Source organism: Amblyraja radiata, chromosome 3 (genome assembly GCF_010909765.2).
Source record: "Amblyraja radiata isolate CabotCenter1 chromosome 3, sAmbRad1.1.pri, whole genome shotgun sequence".
NCBI lineage: Eukaryota > Metazoa > Chordata > Chondrichthyes > Rajiformes > Rajidae > Amblyraja > Amblyraja radiata.
In genome coordinates, this window is record NC_045958.1 from 124111779 (window position 1) to 124126528 (window position 14750).

General features: G+C 48.6%; 1 protein-coding gene across 1 annotated transcript in view; it reads right to left on the minus strand.

Moving 5' to 3' along the window:
* Positions 1–14750, minus strand: part of LOC116971607 (transmembrane protease serine 11D-like) — a 72330-nt gene that overhangs the window by 27876 nt on the left and 29704 nt on the right. Inside the window, exons 6-8 of the mRNA XM_033018842.1 lie at positions 12289–12467; positions 10887–10925; positions 2094–2168 (exon numbers count right to left, since the gene is read on the minus strand). Coding sequence (XP_032874733.1) covers positions 2094–2168; positions 10887–10925; positions 12289–12467 — 293 coding nt within the window. The remainder of the gene's footprint in view (positions 1–2093; positions 2169–10886; positions 10926–12288; positions 12468–14750) is intronic.

Here is a 14750-nt window from a genome sequence, read left to right on the forward strand (position 1 = left end):
TGCAGGTACAGCAGGCAGTGAAGAAAGCTAATGGTATGTTGGCCTTCATAACAAGAAGAGTTGATTATAGGAGCAAAGAGGTCCTTCTGCAGTTGTACAGGGCCCCAGTGAGACCACACCGGGAGCATTGTGTGCAATCTTGGTCTCCAAATTTGAGGAAGGACACTCTTGCTATCAAGGGAGTGCAGTGTAGGTTCACAAGATTAATTCCCGGGATGGCAGGACTGTCATATGTTGATTGAATGGAGCGGCTAGGCCTGTATACTCTGGAGTTTAGAAGGATGAGAGGATATCTTATTGAAACATATGATTATTAAGGGATTGGACACGCTAGAGGCGGGAAACATTTTCCCGATTTTGGGGGAGTCCAGAACCATGGGCCACAGATTAAGAATAAGGGGTAAGGGGCCATTACCCCTTATTCGAAGATGAGTAAAATGTTTTAACCCAGAGAGTTGTGAATCTGTGGAATTCTCTGCCTCAGAAGGCGGTGGAGGCCAATTCACTAGATGCTTTCAAGAGGGAGTTAGATAGGGCTCTTAGTCAGGGGATATGGTGAGAAGGTAGGAACTGATTGTGGATGATCAGCCATGCTTACACTTAATGGCGATGCTAGGTCGAAGGGGTCAAATGGCCTTCTCCTGCACCTATTGTCTATTATGTGTAGCTCATGCTCTCGAATCCTGGCCACATCCTCGTAAATCTTCTGTTCCCTTTCCTGCTTGACAACATCTTTTCTATAACAGGTTGACCATATCTGAACACGACACTCTAAGACTCACCTATTGTGGTTCCAGTGGAGATGTTTAATGTTGGCAAGAAAAGACAAGACACAGAGACAAGAGACATTTATTGTCACATGTACCAATTGCTACAGTGAAATGTGTGGTCACCATACAGCCATGCGAATATTAAAGAGCACAGAACCCGATGGCCTTTAACACAGACATCACCACACAGCGGAATCAAAGTTTCCCACTGTGGGGGAAGGCACCAAAGTTCAGTCATCCTCCTCTGTTGTTCACACGTGGTCGGGGGCTCCAGAGCCCCTCGCTGTCGTCGCTACGGGCGGTCTGATGTTCAGGCCCGCTCACCGATGATTGAACTCCGACGTCGGAACTGAAGACCATTCTCAGCGGCTTGGACATCCGAATCAGCCTCTTCCTACCGTAGACTGCGGCTCCCGAAGTCCACAGGCTGCGCTGGGCGTTGATTCACGCTGGCGGCCCTCGGCAAAGTGGTCCCAGGACTCCGCGATGTTGAAGCCAGCGCCGCCCGCGCTGGGAGCTCCGCAAACCACAACTCCATGATGTTGAAGCAGCAGGCCCAACACTCCGGAGCTTCAAACGACGATCCAGGTAAGGGATCGCCCGCTCCGCGGTGAATCCAGTGCTGCGGTGCCGCTGAAGCTCTGGTCCGGTCTCCGGCAGGAAAGGCCACTCCAATCCAGTTGGTAGGCCGCAAGAGGGGGGGGGGGGGCAAAGCTGAGACTCGGAGAATAGTCACATCCTCGCCAGGAAGTGACTGGGAAATGGTTTCCCCCTTACCCTACCCCCCTCCCCCACGTAGAAATACTTTAAAATCCTCCAAAACATGCTTTTAAACAATTTTTTTTTTTAAAGATAGAAAAACAGACAGACTGTAGGCAGAGGCTGCCATCATGCGGCGCCCCCTAGTGGCCAGCCATGTCTGGTGTGACACCAGTGGGTCGTAATGTAGAATCAGGAAACAGTCAGATAATGTGACAAGATCAATGTGTTAAAGATGTACATGGTTTTATTGGACTGTTTTGAAGAAAAGGAAGAAAATTCTTCCAATCCCCTGTCCCGCTAATTACTTCTCAACCAACCTCACCAAAAATCAATGATTAATATCTTGTTGCAGTTGTGGGAAGATGCTGTGTACAAACTGGCTGACACGTTTACTGTGTCAGAATAGTTCCTCAAAGTTGCCTTCACCTGAAAGCCCATCTTGCTGTAAGAGCAGGAATTACACACCTGTATCATTCATTTAATACTGAGGATTTCTGCTCTACAAGTACGTTCTTTTGACGTTTCGAAGCTGAAGTCCAGTGGGCAGAAGATGAATCTTACCTGAGGTGGGTTGTGTTGGGACGTCCGTGCTGGTTGCAACGGTGGAATCTGGTGCCGCAGAACCATCCAGAGAAACTGAACAAAGGATGCAAGGAGCAGGCGTCAGAGAGATGGAAATTGTACACAGCTTGTACACGCATGTGGAAACCGATCCTCTTTGTTACACACCTCTCCCCACTCTGCACACACTTCCCTTTCATGTACACATCCAATGCCCTTTTGTAAGTTACTGCTGAATCTATTTTTACCATCTTCAGTTTAGTTTAGTACAGTTTAGAGATACAGCACGGAAACAGACCCTTCGGCCCATCCAGTCCATGCCGACCATTAATCATCATTTTAATTTTCCATCAGGAAGGATGCAATAAAATAATTTTAAAAGCATTTGAACAGGTACGTGGAGGGGAAAGGTTTAAAGGGATGTGGGAAAAACAATGGCAGGTGAGGCCTCGGCAAGGCCCACAGGATAATCAAGGACCAGTCTCACCCTGGCCACTCCCTCGTCTCCCCTCTCCCATCAGGCAAAAGGTACAGAAGTGTGAAAACACACACCTCCAGATTCAGGTGCAGTTTCTTCCCAGCTGTTATCAGGCAACTGAATCATCCCCTCACCATTTAGAGAGCAATCTACTACAGAACTACAATATCGACCTCATTGGAGACCCTTGGACTATTTTTACTGGACTTTATCTTGCACTAAACGTTATTGACGTTATTCCTTTTATCCTGTATCTGTACACTGTGGATGGCTAAACTGTAATCATGTGTTGTCTTTCCACTGACTGGTCAGCACTCAACAAAAACTTTTCATTGTTCCTCGGTACACGTGACAATAAACTAAACTCAAACTCAAACTAATATAGGTGGGGCATGTTTATTGGCATGGACAAGTTGGGCCGAAGGGCCTGTTTCCACGCTGTATGTCTCTATGACTTAATGTAACCCACGTTAAATGATGGAATCTCCTGTCCCTGCAGCTCTTCAAAGTAATAATCTATTGAATTCCACAATCCTGCTCGTTCCCAGTAGCTGTGTATCATTTGCCTTTTCAATAACAAGGCCTGGCTCTGCTGAACAAGGTTACTTTCATTAAGTTTTGTTACGTTAAGTGTACCGAGGTACAGTTAAAAGCTTTTATATTGTGTGCCATTCAGTCAGCGGTAAGACTATACATGATTACAATCAAGCCGTCCACAGTGTACAGATACAGGATAAAGGGAATAATGCTTAGTATAAAGTCCAGTAAAGTCCATAAAGATAGTCTGCTGGTCTCCAATGAGGTGGATGGTCGGAGGCAGTCATTCCTCTTCAAACTGTAGCTACACCTGGCATCATCAGGCAGTTCCTTACTTTCTCCAACATTCCAGGGGTGGGGTGGGGTGGAGTGGGGTGGAGTGGGGTGGGGTGGGGGGGGGGGCAGTGTGGGGGAGGGGTGGGGTGGGGTCTTTGAATGCCCCAGGTGCAACGGTGGAATCTGGTGCCGCAGAACCATCCAGAGAAACTGAACAAAGGATGCAAGGAGCAGGCGTCAGAGAGATGGAAATTGTACACAGCTTGTACACGCATGTGGAAACCAATCCTCTTTGTTACACACCTCTCCCCACTCTGCACACACTTCCCTTTCATGTACACATCCAATGCCCTTTTGTAAGTTACTGCTGAATCTATTTTTACCATCTTTCAGTTTAGTTTAGATCAATTTAGAGATACAGCACGGAAACAGACCCTTCGGCCCATCCAGTCCATGCTGACCATCAATCATCATTTTAATTTTCCACCAGGAAGGATGCAAAATTAAACATATAATAATTTTAAAAGCATCTGAACAGGTACATGGAGGGGAAAGGTTTAAAGGGATGTGGGAAAGACAATGGCAGGTGAGGCCTCGGCAAGGCCAGCGGCATCATCAAGGACCAGTCGCACCCTGGCCACTCCCTCTTCTCCCCTCTCCCATCGGGCAAGAGGTACAGAAGTGTGAAAACACACACCTCCAGATTCAGGGAGAGTTTCTTCCCAGCTGTTATCAGGCAACTTTGGGGTTGTGGGGTGGGAGCAGGTTGGGTGGGGGGTGTGGGGTGGGGTAGGTTCGGGTGGGGGGGATGATGGGGTGAGGCGGTTGTGGGGTGAGGGGGAGGGGTGGGGTGGGGGGTTGTGGGGTGGGGTAGGTTGGGGTGGGGGGGATGATGGGGTGAGGCGGTTGTGGGGTGGGGGGGAGGAGTGGGGTGGGGGGGTGTGGGGTGGGGTAGGTTGGGGTGGGGGGGATGATGGGGTGAGGCGGTTGTGGGGTGGGGGGGAGAGGTGGTGTGGGGGGGTGTGGGGTGGGGCAAGTTGGGGTGGGGGGGATGATGGGGTGAGGCGGTTGTGGGGGGTGGGGGGGAGGGGTGGGGTGGGGGGGTGTGGGGTGGGGTAGGTTGGGGTGGGGGGGATGATGGGGTGAGGCGGTTGTGGGGTGGGGGGGTGGGGTGGAGTGGGGGGGTGTGGGGTGGGGTAGGTTGGGGTGGGGGGGGATGATGGGGTGAGGCGGTTGTGGGGTGGGGGGTGGTTTGGGGTGGGGGGGAGGGGTGGGGGGAGTGTGGTGGGGGCGGGGGTGTGCGTTGGGGGAGGGATGGAGTGGGGTGGGGTCTTTGAATGCCCCAGGTGATTCAATGACTATGGTGAAATGACAAATGACCACTCAGGACCACGTGTTTCATGAGTAACCTGTCGTGGTCTCCACAGCAATGTATTCAATCTGCTCAACCCTCATTGGACCCAAAACCATATGAACCAATATTACAGGTCGTGCTTTAGCAACATCAGATTGATGTGAACTCTTTACCATCCACCACGGTTACTCCAGATCAAACATCACACCAGACATTGCATTTTTCTTTCCTTACTTTTAACTATATTCACACATATGTCACAAAATCTGAATAAATAATCAATTTTAGAACAACTCGGACTGAGAGCTTTAAAACAACGAAACGTTATGAACATTGAAATTCACAGAGGCACAGAGTCGTCAATGTGAAAACAGGCCCTTCAGCCCAACCTGTCCATGCCGACCAACATGCCCCATCTACACCTGTCCCACCGGCTTGTGTTAGGTCCATATCCATCTAAACCTGTCCTGTCCATGTACCTGTCCAAATGTTTTTTAAATGCCTCAACTACCTCCTCATATATACACCCACCAGCCTTTGTGTAAAACAGTTGCCCCTCTGGTTCCTATCTATCCCCCCCCCCCCCTCACCTTAAAACTAAGTCCTTTGGTTCTAGATTCCCCTATTCTGGATAAACGACTGTGCAGTTACTCTGTCTAATCCACTCATGATCTTATACACCTCTATAAAATCACTCTTCATCCACTGCAAGGAATAGAGTCCTAGCCTGCCCAACGTCTCCCTGTAGCTCAGGCTCTCGAGTCCTGGCCACATCCTCGTAAATCTTCTCAGTTCCCTTTCCTGCTCGACAACATCTTTCCTATAACATGTTGATCATACCTGAACACAACACTGTAAGTCTCACCTGTTGTGGTTCCAGTGGAGATGTAGTGGATGCACTGAGCAAGGTGAATGAGCGCAAAGCTGCCGGCCCCGATGGCATCCCTGGCCGGGTGCTTAGGGCATGTACTGGACAACTATCCCCAGTCTTTACCGACATTTTCAATCTCTCACTGGCCCAGGGTGTTGTCCCCACTTGCCTCAAGACATCAACCATCGTGCCAGTGCCCAAACAGTCAGCCACAGGGAGCCTCAACGATTTCCGCCCAGTGGCACTCACCCCTGTCATTGCTAAGTGCTTTGAGCGGCTGATCTTGGCTCACCTCAAAGCCAGCCTCCCCCCCACACTGGACCCCCATCAGTTTGCCTACCGGGCCAACAGGTCTACAGAGGACGCCATATCGGCGGCCCTACACTCTGCCCTGACCCACCTGGACAACAACAACTCCTACATCAGGTTGCTGTTCATTGATTTCAGCTCCGCTTTCAACACTGTCATCCCGCCAGCTTGATCACCAAACTCAGCGGGCTTGGCATCTCCACCTCCCTCTGCAACTGGACACTGGATTTCCTCACCAACAGACCACAGTCTGTTAGGGTCAACAACCTCACCTCCACCACTATAACACTGAACACCGGCGTGCCACAGGGCTGTGTGCTCAGCCCTCTCCTCTACTCCCTCTTCACCCACGACTGCATCCCTAAGTACGGATCCAACGCCATCATTAAGTTTGCTGACGACACCACGGTGGTAGGACTGATCAGTGACAACGATGAGTCAGCCTACAGAGAGGAGGTCCAGCACCTGACAACCTGGTGTGCCAATAATAACCTTGTCCTCAACTCCAAGAAGACGAAGGAACTTATTGTCGACTTCAGGAAGGTCAGAGGGGGCAGACATACCCCCATCCACATAAACGGGACTGAGGTTGAGCGCGTCTCCAGCTACAAATTCCTCGGGGTACACATCTCGGAGGATTTGTCCTGGTCCCTCAACACCTCCAAGCTGATCAAAAAGGCACAGCAGCGCCTTTACTTCCTGAGGAGGCTCAAGAAAGCCCACCTGTCCCCCCAGATCCTGACCAACTTCTACCGGTGTACCATCGAGAGCATCCTGACCGCCTGCTTCACGGTATGGTACAGCAGCTGCACTGTTGCGGACAGGAAGGCACTACAACGGGTGGTGAAAACCGCACAGCACATCATCGGTGCCCCGCTCCCTGCCATGGATGCCCTCCACCGAAAACGGTGTCTGAAACGAGCTGGGAAGATCATTAAAGACCCCTCCCACCCCAACCATGGACTGTTTGCCCTCCTCCCATCAGGGAGGCGGTACAGGAGCCTCAGGTCTCGTACCAGTAGGATGAGGAACAGCTTCTACAATCATACCGTCGCATTGCTGAACTCGGAGTCCCGCCGATAGATTCCTCCGGTCCCTCCGTCCCCACTGTTTAATTATTCTGTATTTTTTATTATTCTGTATCCTCTTTTTTTTAAAAATTTCGATATTGCACTACTACGGACTGACGCAAAACTGCATTTCGTTGTACCCATACTCAGTATTTGTGCAATGACATTAAAGTTGAATTGAATTGAATTGAATAATGTTGGCAACAGTCTTGTATGTTGTGACACCAGTGGGTCGTAATGTAGAATCTGGAAACAGTCAGATAATGACAAGATCAATGTGTTAAAGATGCACATGGTTTTATTGGACTGTTTTGAAGAAAAGGAAGGAAATTCTTCCAATCTACCATCCCGCTAATTACCTCACAACCAACCTCACCAAAAAAATCAATGATTAATATCTTGTTTCAGTTGTGGGAAGCTGCTGTGTACAAACTGGCTGACATATTTACTGTGTCAGAATAGTTCCTCAAAGTTGCCTTCACCTGAAAGCCCATCTTGCTGTAAGAGCAGGAATTACACACCTGTATCATTAATTTAATACTGAGGATTTCTGCTCTACAAGTACGTTCTTTAGACGTTTCGAAGCTGAAGCCCAGTGGGCAGAAGATGAATCTTACCTGAGGTGGGTTGTGTTGGGATGTCCGTGCTGGTTGCAACGGTGGAATCTGGTGCCGCAGAACCATCCAGAGAAACTGAACAAAGGATGCAAGGAGCAGGCGTCAGAGAGATGGAAATTGTACACAGCTTGTCCACGCATGTGGAAACCAATCCTCTTTGTTACACACCTCTCCCCACTCTGCACACACTTCCCTTTCATGTACACATCCAATGCCCTTTTGTAAGTTATTGCTGAATCTATTTTTACCATCTTTCAGTTTAGTTTAGATCAGTTTAGAGATACAGCACGGAAACAGACCCTTCGGCCCATCCAGTCCATGCTGACCATCGATCACCCGTTCACACTAGTTCTATGTTATCCCAATTTACTGAGGGCCAATTAACCTACAAACCCGCATGTCTTTGGGATGTGGGAGGAATCCGGACCAACCGGAGGAAACTCACGTGAACACATGGAGAACGTGCAAACTCCACATAGACAGCACCCGAGGTCAGGATCGAATCTGGCTCTGTAGAACTGAGAGACAACAGTTCTACCTGTTGCACCACTGTGCCACCCAAATAGCACAACCCAGAACATGATAATCAACAAATGTGTTGGTCATGGCTGAAGCCCAGTGATGTTGCTTCTCAGCATTAAGCTAATCTGGCCTCCCAAGGCTATTCCCCATCCATCTTTTCTGCAGTTCCATAGAACAGCACAGACCAAGAACAGGCCATTCGACCCACAATGTCTGTGCCAAACACAGTCAAGACCAACTCTTATCTGCCTGCACATGATCCATATCCCTCCATTCCCTACATATCCATGTGCCTATCCAAAAACCTCTTAAACACCACTATGCATCAGCCTCCACCACCACCCCTGGCAGCACATTCCAGGCACCCACCACCCTCCGTGTAAATCACTTACCCCGCACATCTGCTTCAACCTTTGCCCCTCTCACCTTAAAGCTATGCCCACCAAGTTGCACCTGACATATATTCACAATTAGCCATGGGCACATTAATTCATTTTCATAAAACCACTACTCTACCATTTCATTCTAAGCAGCTGTGAATAGAAGATTATATTCACTGTCTACTAAATTAAGCAAGATAATGGTTTTGTTAGTGCGATGCTTTAAAGTTCATAAGTTCATGTTATACGAGCAGAATTAGGCCATTCGGCCCATCAAGTCTACTCTGTCATTTAATCATGGCTGATCTATCTTTCCCTCGCAACCCCATTCTCCCCATAACCCCTGACACCCGTACTAATCAAGAATCTATCTATCCCTGTCTGAAATATATCCATTGACTTGGCCTCCACATCCTTCTGTGGCAAAGAATTCCACAGATTCACCACCCTCTGACAAAAGAAATTCCTCCTCATCTCGTTCCTAAACCCACATCGTTTTATTCTGAGGCGGTGACCTCAGTCCCAGACTCTCCCACTAGTGGAGGCATCTTCTCCACATCCACTCTCACTATTCCAGTTACTCAATGAGCTAACAACGTCCACCACTGCCCTCTAGTGGCTATTTACTGCATTTAATGGATCCAATGGTTAAAATGGAACCCTGTTGAATCAACAAGAAATGGTGGCACGATGGTGCAGCGGTAGAGTTGCTGCCTCACAGCGTCAAAGACCCGGTTCGATCCTGACTAAGGATGCTGTTCAGTACGGAGTTTGTACATTCTCCCCCTGACCTGCGTGGATTTGTTCTGAGATTTTCGGTTTCCTCCCACACTTCACAGGTTTGTAGGTTAATTGACTTGGTATAAATGTATGGATGTAAAATTGTCCCTAGTGTGTAGGATAGTGTAAATGTGCGGGGATTACTGGTCGATGCACAACATCTCACCATAAGGGTTGTGGGCGAGATACTAGACTAGTACTGTGCATCTGTTTTCACCAAGGAGAACAGTGAGATCAGTGTGGAGATCACTAATATGTAAGGGCACTGTGAGATGAAGATGGAGGAGGCACTGGGGATCTTGAAGAGCCTGAAGGTGGATAAATCCCTAGGACCTGATGGGATCAGTCTCATGTTATTGAGGAAGACAGGGATGAGATTATGGGAGCCCAGATGAAGATCTTTGCATCTTCTGTAGCCACAGACAAGGTCCCAGAGCACTGGAGAGTAGCTAATGTTCCTTTGTTTAAGAAGGGAAGTAGAGAGAATGCAGGGACTGCAGACGGGCGAGCCTCACGTCAGAGGTAGGTAAACGATTGGTGAGGATTGTTTGGGTGAGATTTACTCCCATTTGGATGAGAATAGGTTAATGAGAGAACCACACTAGGCAGCATGGTTTTGTCCACAGCAGGTCATTGCCTAATTACTTGAAGATGTGAAGGATGAGGGTAGGATGGTGGATGTTGGCCACATGTAGTTTAATAAGATCGTCATAATGAAACTCTATAGGACTTTGGTCGGGCCACATTTGGAGTATTGCGTGCAGTTCTGGTCGCCCCATTACAGGAAGGATGTGAAGGCTTTGGTGAGGGGGCAGAAGAGATTTACCAGAATGAGGCCTGGATTAGAGGGCATTAGCTAAAGGGAGAGGTTGGACAGATTTGAATTGTTTCCCGTGGATTGCTGGAGGTTAAGGGGGGGGCTGACAGAAGCAGATACATTACAGAGAGGAAGAAATGATAGATAGGGTTGGCAGTCAGATCTTAGAGGGCAGATATTGTAGAGGGCATAGCTTGAAGGTGAGGGGCAGCATTCCAAGGACATGGAGTCATAGAGTCATACAACTCTGGAACTGGCCATTCTGACCAAACCTGCCCATGCCGTTGTACCTACTTGTGTTTGACCCATATCCATCAGAACCTTCCCTAACCATGTTCAGGCCAGGTATTTCACACAGAGGGTGATGGGTGCGTAGAACACACAGCTGAGGGTGGTGGTGGAGGCAGATACGGTAGTGGTGTATAAGACACGTTCCAGTAAGTAACTGGATATGCAGGGACTGGTGAGAGATGGATTATCTGCAGGCATATAAGAATTGGCCAACATCATGTTCAGCACAGGCATGTGGGGCATATTCCTGTGATGTACTGTTCTATTTTCTAGGTTTTACAGAGGGTGGTGTGTGTCTGGAACACTGCCAGGGGTGATTGTGGAGGCAGCTACCATAGTAGTGTTTGGATAGACACACGGAAACGCAGGGAATGGAGGGATATGGATCACCTGCAGGCAGAGGAGGCTTACCCCTGTGTTGTACTGCTCAAAACTGAAAACAAATAGATAGAAACTAATCAACATTAAAATGTTCCAGATAAATGGCTTACCTTTTTTCAAAAGAGACTCTGCTTGTGACGTGATGATTTCTGAAATGAATGAAGATGAAAAAGGTCAATGGAGACGAGGCAGGTCAACAATATGGACATTGGCTGCTGCTGAATGACAATACTAGGTTTGTCATTGTCATCTGTGCTGAGATACTTACTCTAAATATACCGCAGCAGTCTCTGCTTTCACCCCATCTAGATTACCAATCAGCTCTTCTCTAAACTCCTGCACCTTGGGGATTGCCTCTTGGACCTCCTGACCTACAGACCTCAGTCAGTTAGAATTGGTCACAACATTTTCTCCACCCTGCCCCTCCACACTGTTACCCCTCAGGGTTGTGTGTTCAGTACCTGTTCCATGCGCTGGGTGGCCACGACTCTGTGGCCAAGTGCAGCACCAACTACATCCTTAAGTTTGCCGATGATACCATGGGGTCAACAACAACGATGAGACAGAATACAGGGAATTGAACCTTGACCTTGTGGTGTGTCATGTGTCAGAACATCCACCTAGACCCTAACGTCAGCAAAGCTAAATAATTGGTTATTGACCGAATGAAGTGAGGAGAGGGTGTGGGAGGTGAACTCAACCTGTCCTCATCAACACAGGTGCTGAATGAAGAGATGGTCGATGGCTTCAAGTTACCAGGCATCCTCATCACCAGCAACCTTCATAGGGTCATGAGACATAGAAGAAATAGCAACTGAGGCTGCAGGCGATGTGGAGAAGACAAAACAATGCACATTGTGAAATCTGTTACGACCACAAGACATAGGAGCAGAATTTGGCCAGTCAGCCCCAAGTCTACTTCACCATCCAATCATGGCTGATCTATCTCTCCCTCTCAATCCCGCTCTCCTGCCTTCTCCCCATAACCCTTGACACCCGCACTAATCAAGAACCTATCAATCTCCACATTAGAAATACTCCATGACTTGGCCTCCACAGCTGTATGTGGCAAAGAATTCCACACATTCACCACCCGCTGACTAAAGGCATGAGAAAGGGGGAAGGGGGGATGGGTTGGCTGAACCTAACCCGGGGAGGGGAGGGGAGGGGAGGGAAGGGGAGGGTATGGGAGGGTAGGGACGTCGGTTCACGGGAACTGCTCCAGGACATCGAGCTAGCGGGCCGACCGGATTTTGAATAATGGAACCAATAATGTCGGCGCCCGCAGGTGTAATAAATGCAACAGGAATTCCCCTAATGTCACAGAGACACAGAGACACACAGACACACAGTGTGGAAACAGGCCATTCGGCCCAACTTGCCCACGCTCACAAACAAGCCCCAACTACACTAGTCCCACCAGCCTGGTTTGTCCCATATCTGCAGGTGTTGCTAAACTCTGGATGCTGTAACAAGTAGTACTGAGCTGGGGACCATTATTGTGCAGCGTACCGGTGAAGTGGATGGAGTTGATGTCGATGAGCAAGTGGTTGAGTGAGCCGGTCTGGGTGGACATGTTCACTTGTGTCAGGCTTTGCTGGATTGCCAACTCCACTGCATCCATCAGTGAGGCTGGGATGCTGCCGTTGCCCCCGAACTCCAGGACCAGCTCAACCTTCACGCTCCCAAAGCTGTCAGAGAAAGTAGCAAAGTGATGTCACATCCTATAGTTCCTCACACGCTCCACGTCTGGCTCATCCCTTTCCCTGCTCCACTCACAATCATCGAGTCACACAGCCCTTGCACAACTGTCCGAGATTCTTTTACACGTTGCCCTAGTAACTACCTTCTCCGGCAGCTCGTTCCATACACCCACGTGTGAAAACGTTACCCCTCAGGGTCCAATTAAATCTTGCCCCTCTCACCTTAACCCATGATCACATTGAATGTCGGTGCTGGCTTGAAGGGCCGAATGGCCTGCTCATGCACCTATTGTCTATTGTCCTCTGGTTCTTGATTTCCCTTTCTTTGGGGAAAAAAGACTGCATTTACTATTTATGTACAACCCTTATGATTTTATACACCTCTCTGTAAGATCCTCAGCCTTCTGCACTCCAAGGAATAATGTCCAAGCTTGCCCCAACCTCTACCTATAACTCAGGTGCTCAATGCATCTTATAGAGTCATGGAGCAGCTCAATTGACAGCATCACCTCCCTGAGGGTGAGGGGGGGGGGAAGATGAATCGGAATCTGAAGGACAACTTTTTTCACACAGAGGTTGGTGGGTGTATGGAACGAGGTGCCGGAGGAGGTAGTTGTGGCAAGTACTATCACGATGTTTAATCAACATTTGGACAGATACATGGATAGGAATATGGGGTCAAACGTGGGCAGGTGGGACTGGTGTAGATGGGGCATTTTGGCCAGTGTTGGGCCGAAGGGCCTGTTTCCACGCTGTATCACTCTATGATTCTTGTTTGCAAGAATGATCCCAGGAATGAGTGGGTTAACATATGACGAGCATTTGACAGCACTGGGCTTGTACTCGCTGGAGTTTAGAATGTTGAGGTGGGACCTCATTGAAACTTACGGAATAATGAAAGGCATAGATAGACGTTTCCACTGGTGGGAGAGTCTAGGACCAGATTTCATAGCCTCAGAATTATAGGGTGGTCTTTTAGAAAGGAGGCGAGATGGAACTTCTATAGTCAGAGGATAGTTAATCTGTGGAATTCATTGCCATAGACGGCTGTGGAGACCAAATCAATGGATATTTTTAAGGCAGAGATGGTCAAATTAGAACGGGTGTCAAGGGTTATGGGGAGAAGGCAGGAATATGGGGTTCGGTGGCAGAGATCAGGCATGAATGAACAGCGGAGCAGACTTGATGGGCCGAATGGCCTAATTCTACTCATATAACTTGTGACACTGCTTCCTCCATTAGCTCCACCATCTGTGATTTGATCCCACAGGACATATCTTTCCTTCCTCTTCCCTTTCACAATTCCAAAGTGACAGATCCCCCTCTTCTATCTCCACCAACAATCTCTTCCCTTCCCTGGGCACCTTCCCAGGCAACCGCAGGAGATGCAACATCTACACTTCTAGCTCCAACGCTCCCACCATCAAGGCAGCCAAGTATTTTACTGCAGGTGAAGTCATGTTTCACTTCCAGTTAGTTGACCGTGATGTGTTTTACTTTACTCTGGTCAATCCAATGCAGGTGGAGTGTCTGCTTTGCAGAACATCTCTGATCACGAGGATGATGCCTGACTTCCAGATGCCCATTGTCATTCTCCCACACACTCCAGGGACCAGACTCCTACACTGTTGCAGTCTGATAGAAATGTACAAGATCATGGAATAGATCGTGTAGACAGACAGAATCTTTTGCCCAGAGTTGGGGAACCAAGAACCAGAGGCCATAGGTTTATAGTGAGGAGAGGAAGGTTTAACAGGAACATGAGGGGTAGCTTTTTAACAAAGTGGGTGGTGGGTGAAGGGAACAAGCTGCCGGAGCAGGTAGTTGAGACATGTAATATCACAACATGTAAGAAACATTTAGACAGGTACATGGATAGGACAGGGTTAGAGGGATATGGACCAAACACAGACAGGTGGGACTAGTATAGATGGGGCATGTTGGTTGGTGTGGGCAAATTGGGATGAGGGGCCTGTTTCCACGATGTATCACTCTATGACTGCAAGTGGCAGATGGAATTTAACCCTGACAAGTGTAAGTTGGTGCAATATGGTCAGTGTAATCAGGGCAGGGGAATATCCAATGGCAGAGGCCAAGGGAGTGTAGTGGGGCAGAGAGACCTGGTGATACACATACACAGTTCCCTCCAAGTGGTGCCAGGGACGATCGGCTGTGAAGTGAGTCTTTCTTCATCAATATAGGAGTTGCGACATCATGTTACATGTAGTTGGTGAGAACATGTGTAGGAAAGAACTGCAGATGCTGGTTTAA